Source organism: Marasmius oreades, chromosome 7, assembly GCF_018924745.1.
Source record: "Marasmius oreades isolate 03SP1 chromosome 7, whole genome shotgun sequence".
In the NCBI taxonomy this organism is placed as follows: domain Eukaryota; kingdom Fungi; phylum Basidiomycota; class Agaricomycetes; order Agaricales; family Marasmiaceae; genus Marasmius; species Marasmius oreades.
This window is the reverse complement of record NC_057329.1, coordinates 2,649,187-2,662,602: the sequence shown is the minus strand read 5'-3', so window position 1 is coordinate 2,662,602 and position 13,416 is coordinate 2,649,187. Positions and strand designations below refer to the sequence as shown.

The 13,416-nt window shown below is 48.2% G+C and overlaps 5 protein-coding genes across 5 annotated transcripts; 4 read left to right on the top strand and 1 right to left on the bottom strand.

Annotated features, from left to right (window-relative positions):
* Positions 1-1,579, top strand: E1B28_011600 (uncharacterized protein). Its single transcript, XM_043156658.1, has 7 exons — positions 1-199; positions 254-582; positions 671-835; positions 882-1,050; positions 1,107-1,137; positions 1,192-1,381; positions 1,438-1,579. Exons 4-7 carry the CDS (start codon positions 940-942, stop codon positions 1,499-1,501), a joined length of 396 nt encoding a protein of 131 aa, XP_043006445.1. The 5' UTR covers positions 1-199; positions 254-582; positions 671-835; positions 882-939; the 3' UTR covers positions 1,502-1,579.
* Positions 1,580-1,614: 35 nt separating this feature from the next.
* Positions 1,615-4,068, top strand: E1B28_011599 (uncharacterized protein). Its single transcript, XM_043156657.1, has 5 exons — positions 1,615-1,788; positions 1,845-2,271; positions 2,326-3,018; positions 3,074-3,655; positions 3,726-4,068. The coding sequence occupies exons 1-4, from the start codon at positions 1,693-1,695 to the stop codon at positions 3,409-3,411; spliced, it is 1,554 nt and encodes a 517-aa protein (XP_043006444.1). The 5' UTR covers positions 1,615-1,692; the 3' UTR covers positions 3,412-3,655; positions 3,726-4,068.
* A 340-nt stretch (positions 4,069-4,408) lies between these two features.
* Positions 4,409-6,671, top strand: E1B28_011598 (uncharacterized protein). Its single transcript, XM_043156656.1, has 15 exons — positions 4,409-4,423; positions 4,471-4,572; positions 4,627-4,857; positions 4,908-4,920; positions 4,983-5,037; positions 5,093-5,143; positions 5,212-5,358; positions 5,418-5,448; positions 5,512-5,575; positions 5,639-5,683; positions 5,738-5,806; positions 5,861-5,920; positions 5,971-6,131; positions 6,189-6,209; positions 6,272-6,671. Exons 3-15 carry the CDS (start codon positions 4,835-4,837, stop codon positions 6,519-6,521), a joined length of 990 nt encoding a protein of 329 aa, XP_043006443.1. The 5' UTR covers positions 4,409-4,423; positions 4,471-4,572; positions 4,627-4,834; the 3' UTR covers positions 6,522-6,671.
* A 55-nt stretch (positions 6,672-6,726) lies between these two features.
* On the top strand, positions 6,727-12,314 carry E1B28_011597 (uncharacterized protein). Its single transcript, XM_043156655.1, has 16 exons — positions 6,727-7,035; positions 7,087-7,265; positions 7,333-8,257; positions 8,319-9,043; positions 9,093-9,313; positions 9,376-9,561; positions 9,619-9,812; positions 9,869-10,004; positions 10,064-10,287; positions 10,336-10,421; positions 10,476-10,623; positions 10,677-10,791; positions 10,852-11,074; positions 11,138-11,334; positions 11,398-12,119; positions 12,218-12,314. The coding sequence occupies exons 1-3, from the start codon at positions 6,772-6,774 to the stop codon at positions 8,207-8,209; spliced, it is 1,320 nt and encodes a 439-aa protein (XP_043006442.1). The 5' UTR covers positions 6,727-6,771; the 3' UTR covers positions 8,210-8,257; positions 8,319-9,043; positions 9,093-9,313; positions 9,376-9,561; positions 9,619-9,812; positions 9,869-10,004; positions 10,064-10,287; positions 10,336-10,421; positions 10,476-10,623; positions 10,677-10,791; positions 10,852-11,074; positions 11,138-11,334; positions 11,398-12,119; positions 12,218-12,314.
* On the bottom strand, positions 11,244-13,043 carry E1B28_011596 (uncharacterized protein; the record flags this gene model as incomplete). Its single annotated transcript, XM_043156654.1, has 7 exons — positions 11,244-11,256; positions 11,318-12,109; positions 12,175-12,293; positions 12,357-12,440; positions 12,497-12,682; positions 12,736-12,779; positions 12,833-13,043. 7 exons carry the CDS (start codon positions 13,041-13,043, stop codon positions 11,244-11,246), a joined length of 1,449 nt encoding a protein of 482 aa, XP_043006441.1.
* Between the last annotated feature and the right edge of the window lie 373 nt (positions 13,044-13,416).

Sequence of the window (13,416 nt, the reverse complement as noted above, 5' to 3'; positions counted from 1 at the left end):
GTCACGGCTCCATCGCATCGAACCGTCTACGCTCACTGTGAGAGCGTGCATATTCCGACTCGTTGCTATTTCATTCCAAAACCATCTCCTACAGTCACCGCAAAGAACCTCTTGACAGTTGTAACCACAAGTTCTGGAAGTTGATCTGCATGCCTTCCCGTCAACCAACCTGACCGTAGTCGTGGTAATCTAATGAACGGTATACGGCAGTCAATGCTTCCGTTAGCTTCCAGAAGATAACGACAGACGGTAGCCGCTCAGTAGCGACCTGGTCCTCTCTCCAACGTATGGGGAGCTCGGTTACACAGAAGGTACTTGGTGAGGAAACTCGGGGACTCCTTGGAGAATCTTGGGGATTTCCTGACTCACAGGAATTGCCCCCGAACAACGTTGGGAGCTCGCTTGGGAGGTCAAAGAAAGCTCACTACCAAAGCTGTCAAGGAATGGGCGGTCAGTCGAGCATGCATCATTTTTCGCCACGAGGACTTCTATGGTCGTTGAACCTCTCATATCAAGTCTATTATTACTGCGTCCTTCAACGCCCGAGATCTATTCAAATTCCTGCATCATTATATCCCACAGGTGAGAAGATCAATGACATCTGATTCGGAAGTTCATTGCTAGATCTGATCAATGACACATGCTTTTTGGTGCAAAAACTTGATGATAGAACTGAAAAACTGGTCGAGAAAGGTCGAGCCAATATGGAAGCATTGAGCATTAAACTGGTTGCATCGCTGGAGTCAGCCGAAGGCTTCTCTCTCATCCAGTTTCTGCAGCAGGCAAAGATGTAGCCGATGTGGCGCTCCAGATCAAGCTCCAGGTCTTTAGTCAAGTAAGTATCCAGTCTACCCACCGCGAAGTTTCTAACGACTCTACAGATTTGGATGAGTGGGGCCGTCGTATGTAATTTACTTGTCGCAGGATCCACGACAATGGATGGTGAGCTCTGACCTGTCTGCGTTGTCTGATCCTCTGATCCGTAGAAACCGCACGGTGACCTTCGTCTTTATTACGCTGGTTAACTTTGCCATACGTTTATATGACCTTGTGAGTCTGTCTGGATTATTATACTTTTTGTGGTCAAACTATTCTCTGCTACTTAGTATTTTCAAGTGACGGAACCCTGTCCAAAATGTACATTTCAAGACCAGCTGCTTAGTTTGATACCGGAGGCTCACTCAGCATCAGATAAATCCAATGCGCTCTTCCCGAGTCGAAACGGAAGGCGAAACGGAGCCGATGTCAGCCTGACGAACTGGAGTAATATTCGTGGCCCGGGAACGCTACCCACGAGGATGACAACGCCTTTGAATCATCTGTTTTCTCTTCCTACTTGTGGTAAACAAACAAACGAGACCCGTGCAGCTCGAATACTCAGGTTGATGTTCCTTTCGGATGTTAATTGCCATGCTGCTGATAAGCTTATCCCTCAAGTTCCAGGTGTCCAATAGGGCGTCTCACAATTTCCAGGGAAACTCAGAGTAGGCTGGATGTGTAATCATAACTGTTGCTATTTGACCTTTCTTTACTTCTTATACCGTGTTTGAGTAAGTATTCACTTGGTATTGTATGATTCGAACTCATTAGTTTGAGACTCATTGGCCTTGAGATCACGTGCCCATCCCAACCTCCTCCAGGCCCGCTTCTTCGTAGCTTGGTACGTAACAGCTCCTCCTCAACCCTCCCACCATGTTGTCCCGCAGCCTTCTGTTTTTGCTGGCATCTTCAGTTCGCCTCGGGGCGGGTCAAGATTCTGGATATCAACAAGCCTCAGGGGAAGCCTGTGTGAGTGTTCAGAATTCCTGGAGTATACATCGTATATCGATACGTATATTTCAAAGTGCGATGCTCTCCGCAATGAGCTGCCATCCTCAGTGGGAGTCTTCGCACGCGGTACTTCCGAATATAACGCTCGACATCAAACCTATTACTCTCTCCAGCAGCAGGAGCTGTTTCCGACATGCACAGTCAAGCCGAACACTGCCTCGGACGTTTCTCAAATATTGCGGGTTGCGGAGGCTCACAAATGCCCATTTGCGGTCGCTTCTGGTGGCCATATGTCATGGAAAGGGTCTTCCAACATCGACGGAAATTTCGTTATCGATTTGAGGGCCTTGGACCAGATCGATATCTCTCCCCAGGACCAAACGGTCAAGTTGGGGCCTGGTTTACCTTGGATAAACGTTTACGCTGCCCTGGCTCCATTCAACATATCCACCACTGGAGCTCGAAACAACTTCGTTGGTGTCGGTGGTTTCCTTACAGGAGGTGTGTGTTCGATGTGTCGGTTGAAGTTCCTTCTGACTGACTCCAACCTGAAAGGCGGTATAACTTTCGAGTCTATTACCAAGGGTTTCGGCGCAGACAACGTGTTCCAGTACGAGGTTGTCCTTGCGAACGGATCCATAGTCAGTGTGAACAAAGACACGAACGCGGATCTGTTCTGGGCATTGAAGCTCGCCGGCACAAATTTCGGTATCGTCACCCAGTACGAGATGACCACATTCCCGTCACCTGTAATATGGGGAGCTGTCAGCGCGTACCCCATCACCGATCAAAGCACGTCAGACCTTCTGAGAGCCTTCGAGGCGTACGGACACGATGACACAAACACCAACACTTTCCAATCCGTCTCTTTTGCTTCAGTAGGCGGCGTAGACATGCTTTCAGTCGTTCAGTGCACTCTCGATGGCGTTCCTCAGGGCCCTCTCACATCCGTGGAACCCATTTCTCATTCGGAGTTGGTGGGCAGCACTCATGATGTTATCAATCAAGTTATCCAAGGCGCACTTGCACCCACGGCTCGGACTCATTGGTATACCTTCACGACTCGGATTAATACTCCGTTTTTCAAGGATATGCGTGCAAAAGCGGACGAAATCTTTACGCCGTTGAACGACCGGGATGGCCTTACTTGGGCCATCGGTTTCCAAGCCCTTCAGAAGAGTTTCATCGCACGAACTGCTGGCTCCCCGGTTTTCAATGCTTTGACGCAGGCGAACGATGATCTTGTCTGTGAGTATTCATTATCGTCACCCCCTTCCCGAGTACTGAACGAGTGAGTTGGTAGTTATCCTTCTCCTTGTCACTTGGGATGATCCCGCAGATGAACTTGTCATGAGGAATGCCACCAACGCCCTTGGCGCTTGGGGTGAGGCTGAGGCAGAGAGGCGTGGTGTACTGAGCCAGTTCGTATACCTGAACTATGCAAATGAGGAGCAGCGTATATACGAACGTGCGGTTACGAAGGAGGACTTGGATAGGTTGCGGACGGTGCAAAAGACGTATGATCCGTCAGGAACATTTGTGAAGTTGTGGAAGGGTGGCTATAAGATACCGGCGGCGGGCTATCACGGTGCTGAGACCGACACTGGAGTCGTGGAGGAGCAGGGTCATGATGAGCTGTAAGATAGATCTACTCTTGTTTTTTGATGCGATCGCCTTTAGAACGTTGGTCTTGACTTTTCTATTTCATCCAGGCATGGCGCACGGAGTGACGAGCTATAGTGTTGTGATGTTATCATCATAGGACCCCGCTTCTATTCGGTTTCTTGGAAATCCTGGAAACGAATCACAAAAGCCTAGGCAAAAGCCCCTAGGCGTCGATCACTTAACGGGAGGATCGAAGATTGGTTTTTGACCTTTCGAAATCGTTAGTATCCTGATTCTTGTTTATCGTGGCTACATAGGTTTTTTCATCTATGATCCCTTGCGAGCCTTAGCTGGCGGGTCTCCTACTGATGCACCATGATGAGGACGCAACTTGAAATCGCCTACGTAAATATCGTGGGAGACCGTCCGACGGAATCCTTACTTCGCCTCATTGGCTCAGCCGGGAGCGCTGTTCGCACAACTCGTCCCCGTCCAACACCCACCCTCTCGGACACTCTACAACCCTTATTCCTATGCCCTTTGTGGAGAAACTTAACAATGTGAGTCGCGAAGGCACTGCAGTTCAATTTCTGTCCCACTAGTAATACGCACGACTTCAATATATTGACATTATCCGTGCCACCACAAGGAATCCTTCAAATCGCGGTACTACTTTCTGTTCTGATATTTCCGATCGAGTTGAATGAATGCCCCCATGGAACCTGAGCAGTTAATACGTACCCTCAAAACTGAACAATGACACCATCCCGACTCGTACGCAAGAAACCGCTATCTGCCCAGTCAAAAGGGATGAGAGACTACTGTCTTTTTATTGAGAGCTACATGATAAAGAAGTTCACGCTTTGTACTTTATCTTCGGCGGACATAGTCGTGTTTACAGTTAGCCAGTGAGACATCTGTTGTTGTCTTGACGAAGCAAGAAAGACATGTGTTGTTCATGTCAATATGATAGATAGATTATGCAGCATGGTCCCACAACCCTACAAGCTCACCCTCTTTGGAGGTGGTACAACGAAGATCATGACAGGTAACGTCAATAGCGAGTCCATTGTTACTTATACTGAGCCAACTAAGGTGACTAGGAAGTCCACGCAATCCGACCAGTGTACGATCCGAATCATGAAGAATCCAGAAAAGCGTGCCATATGGAAAGATAGATAGATAGATTACGAAAGTGTGAGTGTACGCATCGTGGCTCTTTTGTATTTTTCGTCACCCTCAATTTGTCAGTGCTTTGATTTTTGAGCGTGAGAAAGTTAAGATGGTGATGTATCTGGGGCCAGGCCCCTTTCTCAAGAGACGCCAGCATCAGCTTGATCCGTTTTTGAAGAATGCTCTACCGCCGAAAGTACGTGCCGCCTCTTGTGGTAGTAGACATATATAAAGCACTGGATTTTCGTGCTGCGAGTTTGGTTACTCCCCTCACCTTGCAGCAACAATGGACCGACCTCCTGCAACTCTGTAAGGACATTCAACGTTCCTCATTTACTGCTGATAGAGCCAATTTCCAGGACGGGACCACCAGTCCGTGTCTTTCTAAAAGTAGAATTTCAAGTTGATCTCATATATGGCGCCCGGTACTATAGATGGTAGCCCTTAGCCTCAGCTGCCTTCTGTTTGGAGTGCTCACCGTTCAAATTTGTGAGTGTCAAAGTTTCGTTTGATTTCGCATACCCATTTTTTGTACTCGTGCCAGACCTATATCACCGAAAGTTTCCTCGCGACCCAATTTCACTCCAGATCTTCGGCAAGTATCCCCTGGACCCAAATTCACCCGCTTCTTTGGAAGGACTAAATCCGTCGAAACCCTCACAGTTGCAGTGGTATACCTTGCCGACACTGTGCAAATCGTCTTGCTCCACATTTTCTGCTGGGACGTTTTTGTTACTGGACTAGCCATCCAGGGGAACTCTCCGACCCCGACCGCGACTGCTGGAGCCCACACTTTTATAGGTTGCTTAAGTATGGCATCCGCATGTTCTAAAGTCGGCTTTTTCGTCTCATCCTCTTGCGTTCGACAGTTGCGGCTATGGTTCAGGGTTACTTCGCTTGGTACGCGGCGCCCACTCGACGCTTTTTTTTTCAACCCCAGTTTGGGACTGACGACAGAACAAGGAGGATTTTTTCGTTGCGGAGGGATAGCGTGCTTGTCAAAGTCGTTGCGGGAATGATCATCCTGGTAAGTGTACTAAGGATTTAATGCTTCGATGGTTGGTTTTGACACCTCGGATTGAAACCTTAGCTCGCTTTGATGCAGATCGCGAGCGGTGTGGTTGGCGTTGGTTTGGTACTTTCTACTGATTACTGAATCAAATCCTCGAGTTGAATAATTCCTCGATAGTACCTTGGTACGGGCGGCGCAGGCGCTACTAGCGTAGCCCTTCTTCGCAAGCTCGTAAAATTTCCTCAGGTAGATTTCCGTCGATAACCTCGTAGAGTCCTTAGTATCACCTTTCTTACCTAGATATGGCTGATTGGGGCAGTAGTATGCGATCTACTCATTGCAGTGGCTATGACATGGATTGTGAGCCGAGCTTTGTTTCAGCGGGTATTTTGACTGATCGTTTTGCCTAGCTTTTCAGCCTCGGACGTGATTCGTCTGTTCGAACCACCAGGTCCTTGATTAGGAGTCTCATTCTTCGAAGTGTTGAAACCGGGACCCTCACCTTTATTTTCACGCTGTTCAATTTGGTTTTATTCCTGCTGTACACGGATAACTACCTGTATATGGTCTTGTGGGTACTCTATCCGTGTATCTGGGAAACTTTGCCTAACGGACTTCTGACTCACAGCGACAGGACGTTGTCAAAACTGTGGGTCGAAAACCCTCCCGGCTCGAACTTGAAGCTTGAAGGCTCACTACCTTTGATATCAGATATTCCAACGCATTACTACTGAGCCTCAACGCAAGGGGCGACACAGACAACACAAACATAATCATAACTTCCATGACAGACCGGGAAAGATCTAGGATCAGTATCTGGAACGGTTCTGGTTTATCACCGGTCCAACGTGGTTGCAGACTTACTGCAACTCCATCGAGCGGTCCAGATGAGATTCATGTTACAAAACATATTGAAACTGAAACCCACATCGAAAGACGTGCAGAGGTTGGTGGGCGTTGATACTAGTGTACATGATGAACTTCATCTTTTTCTTGCAATTTCTACAGCGAAAATGAAGGATGAACCTGGCCGCACGAACGGATTTAGTGTAGTGTAATTATATAGCTAACATTAATTGTGAACGCTGGCCGATGTAGCGCCGAACGGCCCCGAAAGTGGGATTTCACGCGCACGCTCTTGACCTCTTACGCACAGACCCCTTTCTTGCTCTTCACTAGCTTCACTTCTTGTCATTCGTGGCGCATTTGGAATGGCAACTCTGGCCTGGCGTCCTCAGGAACACTTGACAAGATTTCTACCGCCGAATACTCTCGACCAACACCCCCAGCAGCAAGTCATTTTTCTCCAGAAGCGGAAACGAAATTCAGATGAACTAGAAAATAGTTGCGGAGCCGGTCCAAGTTTTACTGGACCATCATATCAGACTGCTCGTGTCAGTAGTGCAGACTTTGATGATGATGAGGAGGAGGAGCAACTCTTAAGAAAGAAAAAGAAAGCTGTCACCGCCAAATCCGTGAGTTCCACTTGGACCTTATTCTTCATCAGCAACTGAGATGTATGACAGCCTACTATATACAGCAGCAGTACTGAATTGCTTAATGCAATGCGTAATGCCTTTGCGGTCAGCCAGGATGTGGTGTTTGCTGGAAGTTATCTTGACTCGAACAACCCTCCAATGTCAGACAAGCAGCGCGTTCAGGTAGTGACGAACGATGTGTGGCGTGCAACGGGATATCGGTTTACGTGCGTGATTCTCATGGGATATTGACGAGAAAACCTGTCTCTAAATGCCCAGATGTACTGCCAACAGAGTGAAGGACCATCCACGCACGAAAGAAGGTCACAAAACACGCCTTTGGTGCTCTCAAGATGAAATGCGCAAACACAAGCCCAATGCGAAAGCGCGAGTATCTGCATCTGGAGAATCACTCGCCAAGGCACGGTATCCATGTCGTAGTCGCCTATTCATTTCGTCTCGGGAATGGAATACGATCGGGCAGAGTCTCGTCACCATCAGAATACATCACCATTACTCTCATGAACCGTACGAAGGGGCTGTGAGGGTAACTGCGCCTGCGACAACCTGGCAAGATTCCCTTTCCAACACTCAAGCATACCTCCCTACTACCCAATCATATTCACCTTCGAATTCACAACCCCACTCGGCGTACGAAAGCTATGAACCATCCAGTAATCGATCATCAACGACTGCAGTGGACTCCGGCGCTGCAGTTGATTGGGACAGCGTTTCAGATAACGGTCCTGGTCCTCCAGCAGTGGATTCTGACTCGGAGGCTGAGCAAGATGTTCCCGCCACTTGCGCACCTACCTTAGCTTCTACCAATGTGCCTTTACATTCGCATCCTGATCCCCACGTTCGCAACAACGGGACTCCAATAAATTTACCTCCACATTCACATCCTTCTCTGTCCGCAGCTCCTGACACCTCAATCCTCACTCCCGAAATATTCCAAGCAAGAATGCGAGAGCATATCAGGAACCTTCGAGAGTTCTGTAATGGGCTCGAATATCAGGTTCAGTTCAATGACTTTCGTATGTTGGAACAACTGGAAAATGAAGGTGGATCCTTTTTGCGTTTTGTGCATGACTGTTTGCGAAGGGAAGGACGCTTGGAGATTGGCCAATTACAATGTGATGGGCAACCCACCTATATGCTGTCAGGCTGATAGGTTGATATCTCGATACATTTTGATATCTAATCACCGGACGATCGTGTGGGTACCCTCCAGCTGCTTTGAAATCTTATCCAATATTTCTTGCTGAACGTAATGAAAGCCAGTCGAATTGATAGATCCGAAAAAGAGGCTGTTCCTTCTGAGCCTGTGATTGTGCAACTGTATGGCCGCCACGGACTTGCTTTCGATATTCAACCCCCATTTCTATTTCTTTGACACTGATGTAGTGATACCAGGAACCCAAGAATACAGGTAGAAAACAGCGCAATATCGGCGATTGGGAGCGGGGCGGGAACCTGTCGATCCTCCCTCAACATTTGTCGAAACGATCTGAATTCTCAAGTTTGCATGTATCTTTGCAAGGTTCACAGAATAATGTTCGGTTTACTGTCCGAATCCTTGCAACGGTCTTGGAGGCAGACTAGCACGCCGGACGCTGTGGTTGTAAGCAAAACGGAGAATGGGTTCGAAGAGTGCGATTCCATATCCAGAATAGGATTTGAATTCAGGCACTAGAGGGGCGGTATCAGTAGGGTTGGCGAGGAGTAGAGTTTTGACAAATTGTCACATGGGTCGTGAAACGCCGCAACCACATTTCAAGCATTTTTGCCTACTCACGAACCATCAATATCGTCATTTCTGGTATTTCTACCTATACACTTTCGCATCTGCTCTCAATATGCATCACAGCGTCATCGAGTCCTCTATCTTGATCCAATGATTTCCGGTGAACAATTGGCATTAGGTTGACTATTAGATTACGACGTCCTGCGAGCCGTGGAAACGGATCCCCCAAATTCCGACCGTTATGAATGTTGGGGAAAGGTGATTTGCCTCGCATTCTGTTATGTCGACTTTGTTAACTGTCCCACAGTGTCCACGAAAGTTAGCTTGCGAGAGACATCAGATCACCGTGCAAGTCGTCCCAGACCCCGATTTTGAAATGCAGTCTTCTTTTCCTCAATAATCGGCTCTAATTTGGCCGTAATACTTTTGATAGGGGAACTGCAACCCATGTTTCCCCGCGGAAGGGACGGAGGCCAATTCGACAGTCACGCACTGGGACAGCCCTTGCGAAGTGACGCCTGCAGGGAGGTGAGGTGATTCCCCTTTTGTTTTGTGTGTATCAACCTTGACCTAACTTGAATGGTGTGTAGACCATTCTACATACCGTCTGGACCTTAAGATATGTCCTCACAGCCTTTACAATACAATGCCCATTAGCATTGTCGGTGTCTATGCCGTCCTAGACTAGTGGATTTCGTTCCAAATTCACTTCTGATAGATTCGCGCATCCCTAAGCGTGGACCCATTACTCAATGTTTCAGTACTGCACAGGCCGAGTGAGTTTAACTGCACGGTGTTTACGGCGAAATCCTAAACCTTCTGATTCTATTCAGGAAGAGAAGGATGGCTAGCCCTCGTAAATATGGTGTTCCAAATTTCTTATCCGTGCCATGGCCATGGAATTGGTTCAGAGGAAGCAAATCAATGTGGCTTCCGACTCCTCTCCAGTACAAGAAATTTCGACGAATGCCCGAATCGAGTGCCTTGTGGACCCTTGCAGCCTCTCTGACTCCTGTGGCAGAAACGAGTTCGTGGGGCTGTCTCCTTTCTCTTTTACTTCTAACGTCATGATTTATTTTGAAGCTTTCATTCCTGTCATGGCAGGTAAACACGCATAGCTAGGATGCACGCTCTTCTGCTGCTCTACCGACTAGCTTAGGTACCAAGCAACATAGTTTCATAGTTCTCGAAATGAACTGCTGGCTATGTACTTATACAGGTTTGCTCCTTTTACGTCGTATGTCCTTCCAGTAAACTCAGGTATCTCACCATCAATAGGTAGCCCATTACAAAAACGTTGTTCTGCACCCCCCTGTCTCCCTGGAGTATACCCGTTTTCATAACCTTGTGCAAGGTTCGATCGTCCACGAATACGTTCAGTAGCAACCAAAGATGGTTTCTGCTGATCTCGCTACCGTCGAGTCTGCTCGGGACGCCCGATTTGACGGGCAACGTTTTGGACACATGTCCAGCCCACCCTCAGGTACGTATGGAGTTTACTCGTAAGTCCATTCGCGCGTACTCCTCAGGTCCTTGCTAAGTTTCCTTAGTTGTTCATTCCATATCTCAGGCCCCTTCCTTAGTGACGATGAAGTCCGATTACGGGGCTCTGGGGAACGTAGATGGAGCTTGAACAGTAAGGTACTCGCACCCTCAGAATTCCTTACACAAACCCTCTTTCGCCTTTCAGGAGAATGTATATTGGACCCTGACCGCGATAAGCCGTCGAAGTCCGTTCTTTGGAAAACAGACCGATTCGCTATTTTTTCGGTAGCCTGTATTTTCCCTATACTTCATCGAAAGCCAGCTGGCATTGGTGGCCGATGGATTCGCGACCCGTAAACGACTTTATCGCCCGCGGCTTTTAACACGATTTAATGTGTCAAAATAGTTTTTTGCATTTTTCCCTTTTGTCTTCGCATTCAGCGGCCTATAATGCTAAGTATCTTTTTGCCGTGGCTTTCCCTATAGTCGATCTCACCGGCGGCGTTAGACTGTGTTGTGAGGTCGGTAATCATACCTATTATTCTCCTTGAAACCTTTGCTAACCTCAAGGTGAAAAACAGGAAAACTTCGTGGCCTTGGTTTGTGGTTCCGGAAGTCCGTGAGCTGTAATAGTAAACTTTGAGTATACGTTCGTTCCCGCCACTGTTGACCCTGTCCTGCTGAGAAATTACGGTCAGGCAATCAACCCCATACAGCCTCGGAAAGCGTATTCCAATGGGGTGCAAGAAAACAAGATCAAGATCCCGAGATACTCGGGAAAGCCCCAGCTCCCAATATTCTTTTGTACGTCCCTTTATGATTATTCGCTTTCCAAAAGATTCTCAGAGTACGATGAAACAAGAATAGGCTTTAATATGACATCTATATACAGACACCTAACAAATGCGTTCTCGTGCATGAAGATTGAAAGAAAATGATGCATGGGATAGAGGGACAGATTTTCAGCTACATCCTAGACCATCAGTCTGTCGAAGAAAGCTATCGGAGTTAACAAGGAAAAGCAAAATAAGGAGCAGTTTGACTGACTCACCAGTATTCGAGGGGTAAGTCGAGTTGTACGTCTGCAAATTTGACGGAGAAAATGGGGGTTGTGGTGCAATGTCTAGGTTATTGCCACTTTCCGCAGAAGAAGGCCACCCTCCAGGATATGAATACCCTTCCGAAGCGAACGGCAAGGAAGACGACGAAGTGTAGGAGGTTCTTCCGCTGTGCAGAGCACGGGTGCTGCCACTGTCTTTCTGGTCAGATGTCGTATCACCGGGCAGAAGCCAAGGCAACCTTTGAGACCCGACTTCTCTATTGCTGCGACCAGCAGAATATCTTCCGAAGTGGGAGGACGAATCGTGGTCTCTCAAAGTGACTGCATTTTGATAAGGATGGTGGCCTGTGCGGATTCTGGTCTGTCTATCCAGAGCCAAGTCCGAGGACTCGTATGACGAATCGTTGTGCCAATTTCTGCTCGAATGAATTTGAGATGCCCAAGAGTCTGCGGAAGGCAGGGAACCGCCTTCTCGGCGAGATGAACTGGAAACCTGCCCGGACGTTGGAGACATGGTCCACGAGTTATCCTGCCGTAGCGGAGTCGGTGCTCGCAAGGCATCGATACCCCCTGACCATCTATCCGAAATATTATTTCTCGGAAATCCTACGGAGGTGTTCACGTTACTGTTCAGCGATGGGATGGGGTACAACTGGTTTCCTGAAAACGAGGTATCAACCGGAGAGTGGCCTATGGATGACGCCGGCGAATGGGAATGGGTAGGGCTGGGGTAGGTTTGCTCTTCAACCCTGCCATTATCGTGATCTTCAGGCTCGGAGCTGACAAGAGGCGAGTAAATTTCGCAGTTCATGAGTAGTCTCCAAACAATAACATTAATTCTTACACCAATCTTGGCCTTCCGTCTGGCCCAATTTCGACCTTTGGAGGTACACGGAAATTTGTGAGGCGGAATATATGGGGTGACATGTAAATCCCCATGATGTCAGGTCGGGATGACGGCCTCTGTTCAGTACAGCTCGAGCGGTGAGAATAGCCCTGCTATGCACGTTTCAGTAGGAAGCTCACCTTCAGTTTTCCAGCCCTGATGTCTTCGGATGTATAGTATGAAATGAGATGAAGGTCGGATCCTTCAATTGTAACAGTGATTGTCTACACTGTAGTATGAGCAGGCAGGTGCGAAGAGACTAGCGAGCTCAATGACAGACCTTCTTAATCAGTCCGCCGGGTTTAAACGTTCCTTGATCACCGCCGCTGGATGAGGAGCCCTTGTATCCCCCCGAAAGGCCAGGAGAATTTCGGTGAACGCTGAGTGCTCTGTTGTCGTCGCTGGGATACGTTTTCTTGTGGCCATTTCCTCGGCTACTTGCTCGTTCATTGATTTCTCGATATACCTGCAACCATGGTCGTCAGAGGCTGCGCTGATATGTAAAGGACAAAGGCTGACCAAAAAGTTTCCAACGATGCGGGACGGTGACCACAAGAGTCCGTCTTTGTTGAGCAGTCAGTTCCGTCAATGCTCCCATTGAATATCAAGCACTTACCGGTCCACCGCTTAATTCCACTTTCCTCGACGCTGAAGATGAAAACCGCTCCGCTCTTGATCATCGACCGTCTTTCGGTGTCGTTTAGTCGACGTGTTATGCGTGGTACGACTCCCTGTCTGGCGGCATGAATGAGGCGTAGTGCGTTTTCTGTCGTCTCGACATAGCCTTGGAAAGGTGGGACATCGGGGGAAGAGGAGGTGCTCGCCATCTCTGTTCGGTGCGCCTAAGTTTGAGGTTGTTGGACAAATGAGAGGTCGTGGGCGAGAGTTTATAGAGGTGTGCTGAGCTTTGCTTTATTATCCGTCAAGGGTGCCGTTTGGAGACTTTGCATAATCAAATCCGAATCTGGTAGGGATCGATGGTTTCATTCGACCAGGAGGATTTCATCTGGTGTGGAAGCTGGGTTCGACCATTGGATAGGGTTTCCAAGGAATCACGTTAAGGGAAGCCGAGGCTTACCTGACATTTGTACGCCACCCCTCACCTCTTGTGCTTGTGCCTTCCGAAGAATTCTTCTCTCGGTCTTTTAGGCTGGATTCTGTTTACGAATCACGAGTTGTGATAGATACCGAATCCTTCAG